General features: G+C 46.2%; 1 protein-coding gene across 1 annotated transcript; it reads left to right on the forward strand.

Annotated features, from left to right (window-relative positions):
- The first annotated feature begins 9,689 nt into the window (after positions 1-9,689).
- Positions 9,690-15,795, forward strand: KLHDC7A (kelch domain containing 7A). The gene has a single exon (XM_063942119.1). It carries the CDS (start codon positions 9,852-9,854, stop codon positions 12,111-12,113), a length of 2,262 nt encoding a protein of 753 aa, XP_063798189.1. The 5' UTR covers positions 9,690-9,851; the 3' UTR covers positions 12,114-15,795.
- The last annotated feature ends 381 nt before the right edge of the window (positions 15,796-16,176 follow it).

Raw genomic sequence — 16,176 nt, forward strand, 5'->3', positions numbered from 1 at the left:
ACATGGGGGGGGGGATCATGGTGTGCATTATGTGTATATTACACAGCGCTGTACACTGAGGGGATCGCGGTGTGCATTATGTGTATATTACACAGTGCTGTACACTGAGGGGATGGCGGTACCCATTATGTGCATATTACACAGTGCTGTACATGGGGGGGGGGGATCATGGTGTGCATTATGTGTATATTACACAGCGCTGTACACTGAGGGGACCGCAGTGTGCATTATGTGTATATTACACAGCGCTGTACAGTGAGAGGACTGCATGTGTATTATGTGTATATTACACAGTGCTGTACACTGAGCGGACCGCAGTGTGCATTATGTATATATTACACAGTGCTGTACACTGAGGGGATCGCGATGTGCATTATGTGTAAATTACAAAGCGCTGTACACGGAGGGGACCGCAGTGTGCATTATGTGTATATTACACAGCGCTGTACACTGAGGGTATCGCGGTGTTCATTATGTGTATATTACACAGTGCTGTACACTGAGGGGATGGCAGTGTGCATTATGTGTATATTACACAGCGCTGTACACTGAGGGGACTGAGTGTGTATTATGTGTATATTACACAGTGCTGTACACTGAGGGGACCGCAGTGTGCATTATGTGTATATTACACAGCGCTGTGCACTGAGGGGATCGCGATGTGCATTATGTGTATATTACACAGCGCAGTACACTGAGGGGACTGAGTGTGTATTATGTGTATATTACACAGTGCTGTACACTGAGGGGACCGCAGTGTGCAGTATGTGTATATTACACAGCGCTGTGCACTGAGGGGACCGCAGTGTGCATTATGTGTATATTACACAGTACTGTACAGTGATTGGATGGCAGTGTGCATTATGTGTATATTACACAGCGCTGTACACTGAGGGGACTGCATGTGTATTATGTGTATATTACACAGTGCTGTACACTGAGGGGATCGTGTATGCATTATGTGTATATTACACAGTGCTGTACACTGAGGGGATGGCAGTGTGCATTATGTGTTTATTATACAGCGCTGTACACTGAGGGGACTGCGTGTGTATTGTGTGTATATTACACAGTGCTGTACACTGAGGGGATCGCGGTGTGCATTATGTATATATTACACAGTGCTGTACACTGAGGGGATGGCAGTGTGCATTATGTGTATATTACACAGCGCTGTACACTGAGGGGACTGCGTGTGTATTGTGTGTATATTACACAGTGCTGTACACTGAGGGGATCGCGGTGTGCATTATGTATATATTACACAGTGCTGTACACTGAGGGGATGGCAGTGTGCATTATGTGTATATTACACAGCGCTGTACACTGAGGGGACTGCGTGTGTATTGTGTGTATATTACACAGCGCTGTACACTGAGGGGACTGCGTGTGTATTGTGTGTATATTACACAGCGCTGTACACTGAGGGGACCGCAGTGTGCATTATGTGTATATTACACAGCGCTGTACACTGAGGGGACTGCGTGTGTATTATGTGTATATTACACAGTGCTGTACACTGAGGGGATGGCGGTACCCATTATGTGTATATTACACAGTGCTGTACACTGAGGGGATGGCAGTGTGCATTATGTGTATATTACACAGCGCTGTACACTGAGGGGACTGCGTGTGTATTGTGTGTATATTACACAGTGCTGTACACTGAGGGGATCGCGGTGTGCATTATGTATATATTACACAGTGCTGTACACTGAGGGGATGGCAGTGTGCATTATGTGTATATTACACAGCGCTGTACACTGAGGGGACTGCGTGTGTATTATGTGTATATTACACAGTGCTGTACACTGAGGGGATGGCGGTACCCATTATTTGTATATTACACAGTGCTATACATGGCGGGGATGGCGGTACAGTGAGGTTATGAGGTAAGAGGCGTGAAGAACACATCATACATTAGGCAGTGCTGACCAGTGTAGTGGGTGGCAGAGAAATAGTGAGCAGCTACTGGACTGATGGAGACTAGCAGCAGGAATGGAGCTGATATGAGGAGAAAGTAGCCAATGGCCTAGGGCACCATGGCTGGGGGGGGGGGGGGGGGGCACATAAATCACTGAGCAAGTGACACAGCATCTCATTCCTTCCATGGTGCCCTCACACAGAGCACTGACACCAGAGAGAAGCGGCATGTCACCGTAGGCTTGTAGTGCAGTCACAGCCAAGTGCCACACGCCCACCGAGGAGCAGAGGGCGCTGCCCCCACATTCTGCATAAGAGGCGTGAGGCGTGCAGTGCCACCAAGAGAACCCGCAGAACATGCACTGACCCTGCCAGTAATCATCACAGCCAGGTTCATACTTAACGCCAAATCCATTGCAGGGGTATAGGGGTCGGATACATGAGAGATACACGCTATGCATTGCATACTGATCCAACCGGATGGCAAGTGTAGACAGTGCGCAGTGGGCTGTGTGTCCCAGGTATACAGCGGTGTTGGCAGTACTTTTGGCCTGGGATCAGAAGGTTGTTTGAGTATGGAAAGAACACATGTAACTTTTGTTTGAACTTTGGGAGCTACAGTAATTATGTTACCATTTCCACTTTCTCATCCATCGGTCTCTGCCCCTATATGCCACATCACGGTGCATTTACAAGGCACACATTGCGCCCGTCTAATAATAATATAATCAATATACCGCGTGGAACAATCTGAACGTCATTTGTAACACAGACAAATATGTTGGCTTTTTAGGGGGTTGAATACTTTTGCAAGCCACTGCATACACATGCACAATACATACACGGTACAAAGCTGTATCTCTTATTGCCGAGTTACGTCTCCCGGCAGCCGGCGTGCCTCGTCGTGTACAATCTGTGCATTAGTCGCCGTGCACATTTCCTAATAGGGAAGACAAGTTATTTACTACTTGAATACAGATACAAGCAAAGTCCCGTCGCCTGCGTGGCTGACACACCAACTTCCATGCGTTATATCTCTGACTCCTGCCATCCATTTTAATTGACAGCCTCCCCGTCTTGCACACAGAATTCCCCCAAACTGGCGTCTGTATATCTGCCGCGTTGGATTCCGCTTTCATTCACAGACGTGCCTTGTGCAAGATCCCTCTCCCTACAGATCTGCTCCTGCTCAGCCCCGCCAGGCCCAGCCAGCAAACAAGGCGGCCGCCAGGACCCATTGTACACACAGTGAGATCATAATCCTGGATGGAACCGACTTGTTTATTTACATTTCTCACTACGTATGTGTTCAAGATATTAAGATTCTCCCTTTGAGCCAAGAAGGAAGACAAAGCAGACGGAAAATACACACACACACACACACACATATACACTCAGACACACACACACACACACACACACATATACACTCAGACACACACACACACACACACACATATACACTCAGACACACACACACATATACACTCAGACACACACACACACATATACACTCAGACACACACACACACACACACACACACACACACATATACACACTCAGACACACACACACATATACACTCAGACACACACACACACACACACACACACACACACATACACTCAGACACACACACACACACACACGCACACACACACACACACACACACGCAGGATTAAAGGCTGCAGTAACCCGCAATTATCTTTTCACTCTGCCGCCGTCTTCATTTGCTCCTTTCATCCCCTTGTTCTCTTTTAAAATTATTTATTTCGGCGAGGACCGTCTTCAGCCCCTGGGACCGCATCCAGCTTCGCATATTTAAATGCGCGGCGCCGGCAGATGCTGCTCGTCAGGAAGAAAGTCGCTGGCAGTGGTATAAAATTAGATCTTGAACTCTAAACAAATATCTGTTTATAGATCAATACCGCATTTTCCGTCGCACAGACAGAGAGGTTCGTTAGCGGCTGACCCCGCCATGCGTGCTGTTGATTTAACAATTACTTTTATTTAAATGCTATTTATAAATGAAGGAGGCAATCTCAGCCTTCCTCCTAAAACCCGTCAGATCATTTACACGGAGGAAGCGGCGCTGCGTGATGGCTCTGCAAATCCTTCGCTGCCACGGCCTGGGCTCAAGGAAAGTAAGAAATAAAGGCCCTCATTCCGAGTTGTTCGCTCGCTAGCTGCTTTTAGCAGCTTTGCACACGCTAAGCCGCCGCCCTCTGGGAGTGAATCTTAGCTTGTCAAAATTGCGAACGAAAGATTCGCAATATTGTGAAAAGACTTCTCTGTGCAGTTTCTAAATAGCTCGAGACTTACTCTGCCAGTGCGATCAGTTCAGTGCTTGTCGTTCCTGGTTTGACATCACAAACACACCCAGCGTTCGCCCAGACACTCCTCCGTTTCTCCAGCCACTCCCGCTTTTTTCCCAGAAACGGCAGCGTTTTTTCACACACTCCCATAAAACGGCCTGTTTCCCCCCAGAAACACCCACTTCCTGTCAATCACATTACGATCACCAGAACGAAGAAAAAACCTCGTAATGCCGTGAGTAAAATACCTAACTTAATAGCAAATTTACTTGGCGCAGTCGCACTGCGGACATTGCGCATGCACATTAGCGACTAATCGCTCCATTGCGAAAAAAAAATAACGAGCGATCAACTCAGAATGACCACCAAAGTGCGCCGGTCAGAATGACCTTCTACAGAAATACTGTAACTGCCGCGCTGGGCACCAGGAGTTCAGTGAACAGGGTCGGAACGTAAGGGGATGGAACGAATGCCGAAACAGAACGCTGTTTACATCTCCAGGTGTTATCGCAGACTGACGTCGTGCAAGAGTCTGCCAGTAACTCAGGGCAGCTGGTTTATTGGTGTCTATCGATGATGTTACATTGCAGGACAGACACTCGTACGCTTAGTGATATAGCGATGGTCTGAATTTTATTCTCTTAGGGGGAATTATATCAAGTCTTGGAGAGAGATAAAGTGTTTCCTCATTTTTAAGTTCAGCATTAATACCCCTTTCACACTGACAAATATTTCCCAGGTTATTGCACATGAACGCGCATCAACGGGAATTAGCGCCACAGTTCTTAGTACGCACTACAGCCGCCATGTATGGAAGCAAAGGATTTAGGGGCTGATAATTAATCCTAACTCCTCTCATCTCCACTCATTACCCCTTCCACTTCCCGTCCCCACAAGTGGTCTGCAGCGCCGTACCTACATCTTTCCCATATCTGAATAAAACTTGCTTTACCAAACAACATCAAATGTTTTTACCAGCATGCATTGCACTCAGTGTACCCTATGACTAGAGCACATAATTACATCTGTATAACTGGCAATGGTAGGTTTATATCTAAGTGATCATACTGTATATATTTACAATTCATGAGGTAAAACCTCCCATAATAGTTCATATATATATATATATATATATATATATATATATATATATATATATATATATATATATACACACACCTTGGTGGTGAGGAGGTTAACAATATGTTTATTTATAATATATGATATAGGTGTTAAAGTTGGTATACTGTATGTACAGTGGTGGCCAGTGCTGTAGAGACGGCTCTGGAGGACCCCCAATCCTAGCTGTCAATCACCCAGAGTGAGATGGGGTGATTGCCAGTGGGCGGGGCCTATCACCCAGAGTGACATGGGGTGATTGCCAGTGGGCGGGGCCTTACCTCACTGAAAGTACAAAAGAGCTGCTGGCTGCAGCTGACAGCCAGACTGGCATTCCCCCTCCAGCACTCAGTCACTGCCTGCGCCTGCCATGAGCTGTAAGCGGAGCTGTAACAGGCAGTCAGGCAGTGGAGGAGTGTAGCCCGAGAGGGCTTTCTGGGACTGCTTACCGCAGTCGTTAGAGAGGTATCCGGCATTCTGCAGTCGTCGGGTGACCGTGTCGGCCAGAGAGAGGAGGAGGCAGCCCCTGTAAGGAGCAGCATCTAGCGTCATCTGAACGGGGCAGAGTGGAGATTGAGCAGCAACCAATCACCACCGTTGAGGAGTTACCCCGCTGTGGGGAGGCTCCTGTAGTCAGTGTACAGTTGAAGCAGACACTGACAGGGTATATGGAGTGTAACCCTTCATAACACACCAATGCTAGTACCTGTGCAGTGGCTAAGGGAGCGTGGTTATGGTGGCCTGTGAGGCTCAGAGTGTGAGAAGTGTACACCACACCGCCTGCTGCACACACAGAGACCAGTGCAAGTGCCACTGGCAGATTCACCCTTCACTGTCCGCCTGCTAGCCAAGCTAAAACAGGAACCCTCAACCAAATATATGGACACGAACAGGAGTTTGTATCCCTGGAGTGAGACTGCTTCTATTACTGTGCTGCAGAATACATTCAGGTCTAGCACTATCTAATGGCCAAGAGCTGAAGTTACTGGCATGTTACCTCACCACACTGCTGGCTATAAAAGAACTAGCAATGGCAGGGCTGCAACTAGGGGGGGCTAAGGGGGCATGCGCCCAGGTGCAGGATTTGAGGGGGTGCTGAGGAGTTACAGAGGAGCAGGTTTGTTTGTGCTACTGTGTGGTGTAATTTGAATTATGGATACTATTCTGCGACCACACCCTTTTGTTTTGAGGCTACACCCCTTTCCCTGGTGCACGCCGCAGGCGCCCGGTTGTTGTGTGTGTGTGTGTGTGGGGGGGGGGGGGGGGGTGAGTTCCACCACCTCTCTAGGACCACTTTAAGCACTGCATATAGGGTATGTGGTGCATTGTATAGGGGCATGTAGTGTAGTGACGTAGTTCAGTGTGTAGGGGATGTAGTACAGTGGTGTAGTGCAGTGGATAGGGGAATGCAATGCAGTGATGAAGTTTTATGATATAGTGCAGTGATATAGTGCAATGTATGTGGACACACAGGGGGGCATGTACATTCTTTATTAAAACTTCATGAAACAGGCGTTCCGTTATACCTGGAATAATCTGTAGTGTAGACGGAAGCTTCTGTCTATAATAACTAACTTTCCCTGGTTTTATTACACTGCGGACAGCGAAAGGGATATTGAAGTTTGTTCAGGTACAGGCAGGGGCGGATTTAGGGGTCAGGTTGCCCCTAGGCACATTATTGGTGCTACCCCCCTCATCACATTTTGCTGTCCACTGCAGGCTTGTCTCTCACCTGGCTGTGTCTCACAGTGCTGGGGGTGGGGCTAATGCAGATCTCCAGCACACAGTGCACACTGCAGCATGTGGCAGGGAGCTGTATGTCATAGGGGGCGATCGCCCTTATCGCCTCCCCCCTAGATCCGCCACTGACCCACAGATCATACCACACACTAATAATATAAATCTCTAACCATTGTGACCCTGATTTAGTGATTTGTGCAAACCCAATTTTTCCGCAGTTGGTGGATTATCAACTGACTGCGCATGTGCCACGACGGTCTTGCTAAGGCTGTTGCAGACAGGATATATATGCAAAGTGATTGACACTCAGGGACGTTTTGGGGTGGTCACGGGATGTTGCGACAAAAACAAGGCGTGTCTCAGCTTACAACTGCGTTCTTGAGCGTCTACATACAAATCCAGGCGGCTTCAGCATTTGCATATTTTTGCACAGTCGCTGCAGCGGCATCAGCCATCTATTTGCTACACATCAGACTTCCTGTGAGTGACGTTCTAGAAGGTTATCGCAGGAGAATCAGATTAAGGTCACATTGGGTTCTAAGCAACATACTGATTTGAGCCTCCTACCCAACGCCATTTGTGGCTATCCCCTGAGAAAGGGGAAATCTCGGAAATATTCTTTAATAAATAAGCCCCAAAGTATGTTTTTATGTAGATATAAGTTGTAACCCCACTTATTCACTGTTCACCATCCTTCTTATGTCAGGGAGTGCTGGATCACGCCATATAACGCAACAAAACGCGCTCCATCTGCGCTATACTGTCTGAGTATTGTATGAAACAATGACTCTCGTCACGGTACGGAAATGTTGACATAGAACGCTCTTAGAGACTCCGTAACGACCCTCTACACCGGAACAGCTGGTATTTCCAGTAGGATGGCCCTTTAAACACAACATACATCGTTGCTTTTATACTGTATTCAGCTGACGCTTTAATGGACAACTAAATTAGGTTTTTAGCCATATGCTCTTTTACACTCCATGACAAGTGATTTCAGACAGTGGCAGCTAGTTAACTATAAACGGTGGTATATATTATGAACAGGGTTGAGGGTAATATAACAGCTTAGCACATGATAAAGTGCATTTTCCAATCACTAGAATTTGGGCTCTTTTCAAGACAGCACCTATGCAGGAACGCAGGGAAGGGGAGGGGGCAAAAGGCCAAAGACTTCTATAGGGCCTGGAGACCCTTTTTCTTGCGTTTGGTATCTCGTTTTACGACAGGTGTAACAGTGACTGTAGATGTACAAAGACTCCCAATCCTACGTTAATTTCGTCAATGGTTCTGGGGTTGGCCAACCTCAGTTTCATTGTAAAAATGTATTTATACATTAAATAAATATTATTATTAATATTAACTACTAATTAATTAGGGTTTTAGAATGAAATACTTACATTTAAAATACAGACAAGATCAAAATACCAAAATTTAAAATGTTGACAGGTGAAAAAGTCGACACATGTTTAAAAAAAAAATACAATAAAAATTGTATGTCCGTCGACATGGACACCACATAAGTGTACCACGTCCGCTCGCCATGCTGCTCTCGGCACAATATTATATTCCCCCTCCAGGTCCACTGGGATGGTAAAAGTATGAACAAGTCGGTTTCAATGAAAAATCATGAAAAACTCATGTCGACTTTTTGAACTGTCGACATTTTAAATGTCAGTATTTTGACCTTGTTGGTATTTTAAATGTCGGGATTTTGACTGTCGGTCAATGGTTGTCAGTATTTTCATTGTAGGTGAATTGACCGCATCCCACCAATTAGTACAATAGTCCTGCACCTAGGACATATTAGAATAATGTGAGTTACATATGCAGTCGGTGACCGGTATCACGGAGCTCACAATGGTGGTCATTCCGAGTTGATCGCTAGCTGCATTCAAGGCACTTCTGCGCATGCGTCGCAATGCGCACGCGCAACGTACTATTACAACGAACTATGTAGTTTCACACAGGGTCTAGCGAAGCTTTCCAGCCGCACTGGCTGCCGCAGAGTGATTGACATGAAGTGGGCATTTCTGGGTGTCAACTGACCGTTTTCAGGGAGTGTTCATAAAAACGCAGGCGTGGCAGGAAAAACGCAGGTGTGGCTGGGCGAACGCAGGGCGTGTTTGTGACGTCAAAACAGAAACTGAATGGTCTGAAGTGATCGCAAGCGCTGAGTAGGTCTGGAGCTACTCTGACACTGCACAAAAAAACTTTGTTGCCGCTCTGCGATCCTTTCGTTCGCACTTCTGCTAAGCTAAAATACACTCCCAGAGGGCGGTGGCATAGCGTTTGCACGGCTGCTAAAAACTGCTAGCGAGCGATCAACTCGGAATGACCACCTACAGTATACCCAGAGATTGTGCACACCTGCAGTAATACACCAGATTCGATGTTAGGGGTCTGGCTACAGTGAAGCACAGGTTAGGGAAAGTCCTTTCATTACTATTCAGCATGTAGTGAAAGGAACTTCAGATGGTATGTTTGTTTGGCTAATAGCAGCTTGGCGTTGCATTATCCTGCCCTTCCTACACTATTTGCTTAAACATACAAATTTGTGGTGAGCAGATGAAGCTTCGCTGCGGAGCCACCTGTGGTGCCGGAACCTGTCTGCCTGCGCTCACCTTGTCACAGGCTGCATATGTGTTCGGCAGCAGGGGACGCAGAGGACATAGCCTGGAGCAAACCCAACTGGTTTCCAAGTGCAAGTTAATTACGTGAATTCCTGGCATTCTTCAGCTCATACAGAATAATGATTAACGCGGCGTGGGAGAGCAGAACCTGGCAGTTGGACATGCAGCTGGTAGGGAAAGTGGCTCTCTCAGCTACTGCCTTCTTCTTACTGGCATTAGCCTATAGGTTCTACAAATTACGAACCTCAGAGAGCTCTGATCTAACAGGAAAACATGGTCCTGGCCCTACCAGAGAGGACAGTGGCATTGCGGATGCCCCCCAGCGGGATTACATAAATACGGGAACTGGTAATCTCAGATTCAGGTGTGTAAACAGTAACCTGCAGGACAGCTTAGTCACAGATCCTGGAAGCAAACACCTCGCTGATGTATCTGCCAGCACACACAGACCTCACGTCAAAGCTCAGGAGGAATTTGAGACCGGTGATGCAATCTCCAGAGACCAAAGTGGTTTTGCCCGCGGGGACTCAGCAGAGTTGCACAACACAGTTGATCTCCTGCAAAGCCCCCGTGCACCAGGAGATGACGCAGACTGCCGGCACGACGAGTGTGATGGAGAGGGGACATTCAACAAAAGAGACAGCAAGAGTTACAGGCAGGACCCTGAGGGGAGAGAAATGTTTGAGAGGTTGGAGCTGCAGAGAGAGCTTGGGGTAAGGCCCACCAGAAACATCTCCGCCATCAGCTCCGTCGATTTGTCTTTGAGTCACGTAAATGAATCTAAGCACGAATTGCACACGTTCTCTTCCGTTGCGGAGGTGCAGATGCAAGAGAACATCCTCTCAGAAGATGGGAATTCTCCGCAGCCACTCATGCCAGGAGGACTTAGGGGGAAGGTCTATCACTACCATGTAGAGTCCACTTCTCAATCGCTCACAGCAGAAAAAACTTGTGACCCTCGGGTTCTCCATCCACAATTGCCCCTCACGCATATAAAAAATTATTTCCTATCATCAGAGGAGGATGGAGAAGAGGAGAAAAGTCTCATTCACCAAGAGGAGACCACAGATGGCGATGTTATAGGGCGTAAATCACCGGAACAAATAAACCCATCTCCAAAACAAGACATAGCCAGAGGTAGCGATGATCAGGAAGAGGGTGTGAAAACAAATGCAGAAACTGAGGGGATCGGTCCAAACGATACTCCTTTGGTCACAGCATCCACTTACCTAGCGGGCCAGAGCAGTGACGCAGCTGTAGATACACAATCAGGTCCAGATACTTACCACATTTCATTGCCACCAGACTCCATGTTTGATATACACCTTAATTTGGATAATTGCTATGAGGTTTTGTGCTTGGCCAAGAGACACAAACTGGACACCCTAAAGGCAGCTACCTATAAGATGATGAGCAAGGACTATCTGCAGGTGCTTCAGAACCCATCCATCTTTGGGCTCCTCAATGTCACCGAGAGAGACCTCATCTTGGAAAGTAGAATGAAGGGGAGGAGATTTGTAGCTGTCGCTGACATTGATACTCAAGCCGCTACCGCAACGCAAAACGAGAGCAGCCTAAGTTACTACGACAGTGATAAGGATCGCTGGCACCCTCTAACTCACATCCCCATCGAAGCCGTCAGCAGAGGGTGCACAATGGCGACAATGTTCAACTATCTCTTTGTTGTTCTTGGATGCGACGGTCCTGGGAGACAAATGAACCCGTCCAAGCGCGTTCTCTGCTACAACCCCCTGACAGACAGCTGGAAAGAAGTCAGCTCGCTCAACGAGGGAAGGCCTCACTGTAAACTTGTGGCGCTTGATGGTTATCTGTATGCTATTGGAGGCGAATGCCTTCATACAGTTGAAAGGTATGACCCACGCCAAAATAAATGGAGCTACGTCACACCTCTACCCAACGACACCTTTGCTGTAGCCCACATGGCAACTGCGTACGATGACGAGATCTTTGTGACTGGTGGAACCATCCGTTATCTCCTCTTGAGATACCGTCATCGGGACAACGCCTGGAAGAGCAGTCTGGTTAGCGGCAGCAAAGACCGGACAACAGAGATGGTGGCAGCCAACAACTTCCTATACCGGTTTGACCTGAACCGCAGCATGGGCATCAGTGTCCACCGCTGTAACATAAGAGCCAGGATTTGGTACGAGTGCGCAAATTATGCAATGCCCTATCCGGCGCCCTTCCATTGTGTGGTTGTTGACAACAGTATCTACTGCATCAGCAGGAACTTTCACCTACGCTTCCTCACCGATGACATCTCCCCCAGGTTCATAGACCTGGACTTGCAGCCCGTGCCATCACCTAAAGGGCTTCTTTTCCCTTTCGCCCTTGTCCTTCCAGTCAAAGACACGCACTGAACAGATTCTCGTGCAGGACCGAAATATATGACTACGTTAATTATTTTAAGCTTTAAACGCGTTATAGACTGCAGCACGAAACGCGTACAGTGGATTGCACTTCAGCCCTTTCTCCAAGACAAATGTTTTCTAATACACAAACTTTATATTGATAAAGGCTGGATGAGACCTACACACCAGGTAACAATGCCCAAATGCCCGGTATTCCCTCTGCATTGCTTAGTAAGTCACAGCTAAGGCGTGAAAGGGTTAATCACTACGCAGCGCTGGCCACAGCCGCTGCGATTTTACGATGCTTCATTTAAAGGACAAAAAAAAAAAAAGACATACTATACAAAACACACCTGGTTGTATATTTAATATTATCGGCCCTTTAAATTCAACTTTTAGAAGTATCACATACTAAATGTACCCCTAAATGTGTGATTGTGTGAATATTTTTTTTAGGGGGAGGGGGGGCAAATGCATTATATAAGTGTGTAAGGAAAATCCATGGTAACAGCAAGATCACTACATTTCAACAGACACAGATCTGTACCGTAACTTAGCACATATTTATAAAACATACCTATGTGGCATATAATGTGCTTGTGTGCGTGTGTATGTATGTATATATACAGTATACACATATATATATATATATATATATATATATATATAAAATATGGGTGCATACACACACTTCATACACCAACACACGCACGCAGTGTGTTACACACATATATATATATATATATATATACACATACACACACATATATATATATATATATATATATATATATATATATATATAGATTATTATTATTTTTTATTTGTATTTGGTCTGTTTCTGTACTTGAACAGTCACTGAACTAGAGGCTACTAATGAATGTATGTGGCTCAGAGAGAACAATGTTGAATTATTTCCATCCCCGGGGATAGAGTATCAGCCGCCTGTCTGTATATGTACAGTAGCTCATTGTTAGATGACAGCTAGGACACTGACAGGTAAACATGCAATGACTGCGCCACGTCACGTGCAGACCCAGATAACAGCACTTGCTATGTAAATGACAGATATACAGGTAGAGTCAGCATTGCTATTTCTGAAGCTGCAGCTAATGGGAAGGCGATAAGTTTCTTATAACGCACCACAGGAGACACCTTCCAGCCAATAGGAATGTGCCCTTGTATGTGCGTGTCTCACGCTCTTACCACTAAGGGAAGCCAGCCACGGGTATGGGTCGTTGGGTCGACACAACTTAGGTCGAGCACTATTGGGCGACATGCATTAGTTCGACGTACTAGGTCGACAGGTCAAAAGGTCGACATGAGTTTTTTTTACTTTTTTGCTGTCGTTTTCTTCGTAAAATGACGGGGAACCCCAATTAGTACACAGTGTCCCCTCGCCATGCTTTGGGCAAGGTGCCTCGCCCCGCTACCGCTGCGCTCGGCACAGGTTACTATTCTCAATCGTAGTCAACGTGGATCGTAAAGTATGAAAAAGTCCAAAAACGTAAAAAATATATATGAAAAACGCATGTCGACCTTTTGACCTGTCGACCTAATGCATGTCGACCAATAGTGGTCGACCTAATGACCATATCCCGCCAGCCACTATGTCTCAGGCCACAAACACAGGAGCCGATTCCTGTAGATAACTTGTTACAGCGAGGACTCGTGCGAAACGTTCACTTTCCCCTGATAAACGCACTCACATTGCGTCCGGCGCTCAGCTCGCCGATGGTCACAATGTTACATCTACGGGAAGGGCAGCTTTATTGGCAAGTTTAGGTCTCCGTACCCAAATGTGTAACTTTTACAGGAAAGATTCTCATTCCTTACAAATGTTTCTGCCTTAAACATAAAAGTTTCTTATGTGAGAGTCCCCGGCACTTGTTACATAACTTTACTGTGCGATTCATGTGACAGAGTCCAGCAACGTTCCCGACTAACTGGACACATCCAGGCACTGACTGCTGATGTAACGATCGCTCCGCGTTCTGCCATGAATATAGATACATGTGAGTAGAGATGAGCGGCGCGGTTTTCACACTGTTCTTTTCACCAACTTAGCGCAAGTTTGGATCTGAAAATTTCATCTTATTGGCTATCCAAAACATGTGACAGCCAGATAGCCAATAAGATCTGAGCATAATCGAGCCAAAACCAAACTACTCATCTCTAAAATCAAGGTGAATGAAACTTATGGCGGAGGGAGAGTGCTGCACCTTCTGTACTTAAATGTCTATGTACTAAGCCTTGGAGAGAGATAGCCCCCTTCATCTCCATCCGCTCTATTTACTAAGCTTTGACTGGAGATAAAGTGGACAGAGATAAAGTCCCAGCCAATCACAGATTGTGTTTGAAAAATGACAGTTAGTAGCTAGTTGGTTCGAATTTTATCTCCGCTCACTATATCTCTCCAAGGCTTAGTACATAGACCCCTAAATATGCCATGTACAATGTCCTAATAGAATACGCGCCTCTACCGCCTAATCAGACCAGCTGGATGGTCTTTTCCGTTTTGTGTCTTTCTAATTAAGGATTATTATTATTATTATTATTATTACTAATTATTCCAGGAGATTTCAATCATTTTTCAGCTCTGTATTTATAATTGACAATATACATTTCTATATTTGCAGACTTATAGTGTATTTATGTAGCGTCAGGGCTATGTGTGTTCTGCATACTGATGTATAGGATACTGCGCAGGCCAGCCCCCCCCCCCCCCCCACCACCGATGCCAGTCACTATACTGCCCACCAAGTGTTGCTGGGGTGCAGTCACTGAAAGCTGAGTGCTGCAACCTGCGACAGGCAACGGAGCGTTCCTATCTGTGGAGTAGAATGGAGCTTCATCTGTATGCGGTTTGTAAACCTGAATTTTAGATTTATTTACAGTAGAATTTATATGTAGCCTAGGGGAGAGAAGACACTGCGCTGTGATTGCAAGCGTTCACAGGCCATAAGCAGCGTTAATGCAGAGTATGCAAACGACATATCCTCTCATTCTCTATATAATCTATACAGAAGGCACAACTAGAGGGGCAGCGAGAAGTAGGGGTGATAGGGACAGAGGTCAGGGCTGGGGGTGGTGGGGGGTCTTACAGCTTGTACGAGGATACTAACCCACTGCTCAATCTATAACTGTGACACTCATATCTCATAAGCTGGACTGGCAGAGTGCGTCTGTCTCCGCAAAGTAACTGCTAACGCCGAGAGACGCCATGGTAGAGATTCTTGGAACCTGCTAGTTTATAGTGAAATTGGTTGGACCTTGGAACGATAAGCTTGTACTCTATGTGAATTCCTTTGTACAGCGAAGTCTTCTTCTAAGATGATCTATAAAATAAATTCTGCATTTCACCAATCACCGCGTTAAACATTCACAGATAATTAAGGGAAGATGATTATACGCAGACAGACATAACAGCGGTAACGGGGGACCAGTGCGGGACTATTTCAGGATTTTTAAGGACACACAAAAAAAAAAGAAAAAAAATGTGCCTTATTTCTGAATGTCTGTCCTCGATTGTTGCCCAGATTTTGGGTGCTGTTAATTATTTATAAATCGCCATGTGCAAAGTCTGCATTACAATCAGCATAGACCTGAAATTATTACACTTGTGTAACAGAATAAAATATTTTTTCTTACTGCAGTGATAATATATAAATATATAGATTTGTGAAAACTGGTCGGAGCGTTCTGGTCTATTTGTTGGCACGCATGGGTGAAATGTGATCGATAAAGCAATGCAGGTACCATCTAGAGTTGCGAATGAAATGTCGGCGATTGGAATCCCAGTGGTCACATGAACGACTGTGCGGCATTCCGACTGTGAGAATCCCGACTCCAGACAGGGGCAAGTATTTTACCCCTCAGCCCTACCCTATGCCAAACACTCCAAGGGTGTCGGCAAGGGATGACGCTCCAGGGGTGTCGGCAACGACTAACCCTCTGGTGGTGTTTGCTAAGGCTAACCCCCCTCTCCTAGTGCCCAACCCTAAACCACCCCACCCCCACCCCGGGACCTAATCCCAACCCCTATACTCACCTTCGAGATGTCTGCTGCAGG

This window comes from Pseudophryne corroboree, chromosome 10, assembly GCF_028390025.1.
Source record: "Pseudophryne corroboree isolate aPseCor3 chromosome 10, aPseCor3.hap2, whole genome shotgun sequence".
In the NCBI taxonomy this organism is placed as follows: Eukaryota; Metazoa; Chordata; class Amphibia; order Anura; family Myobatrachidae; genus Pseudophryne; species Pseudophryne corroboree.

Excerpts from the sequence above, each read along its gene's own strand:
- KLHDC7A (XM_063942119.1), top strand. The coding sequence starts at position 9,852 with ATGATTAACGCGGCGTGGGAGAGCAGAACCTGGCAGTTGGACATGCAG.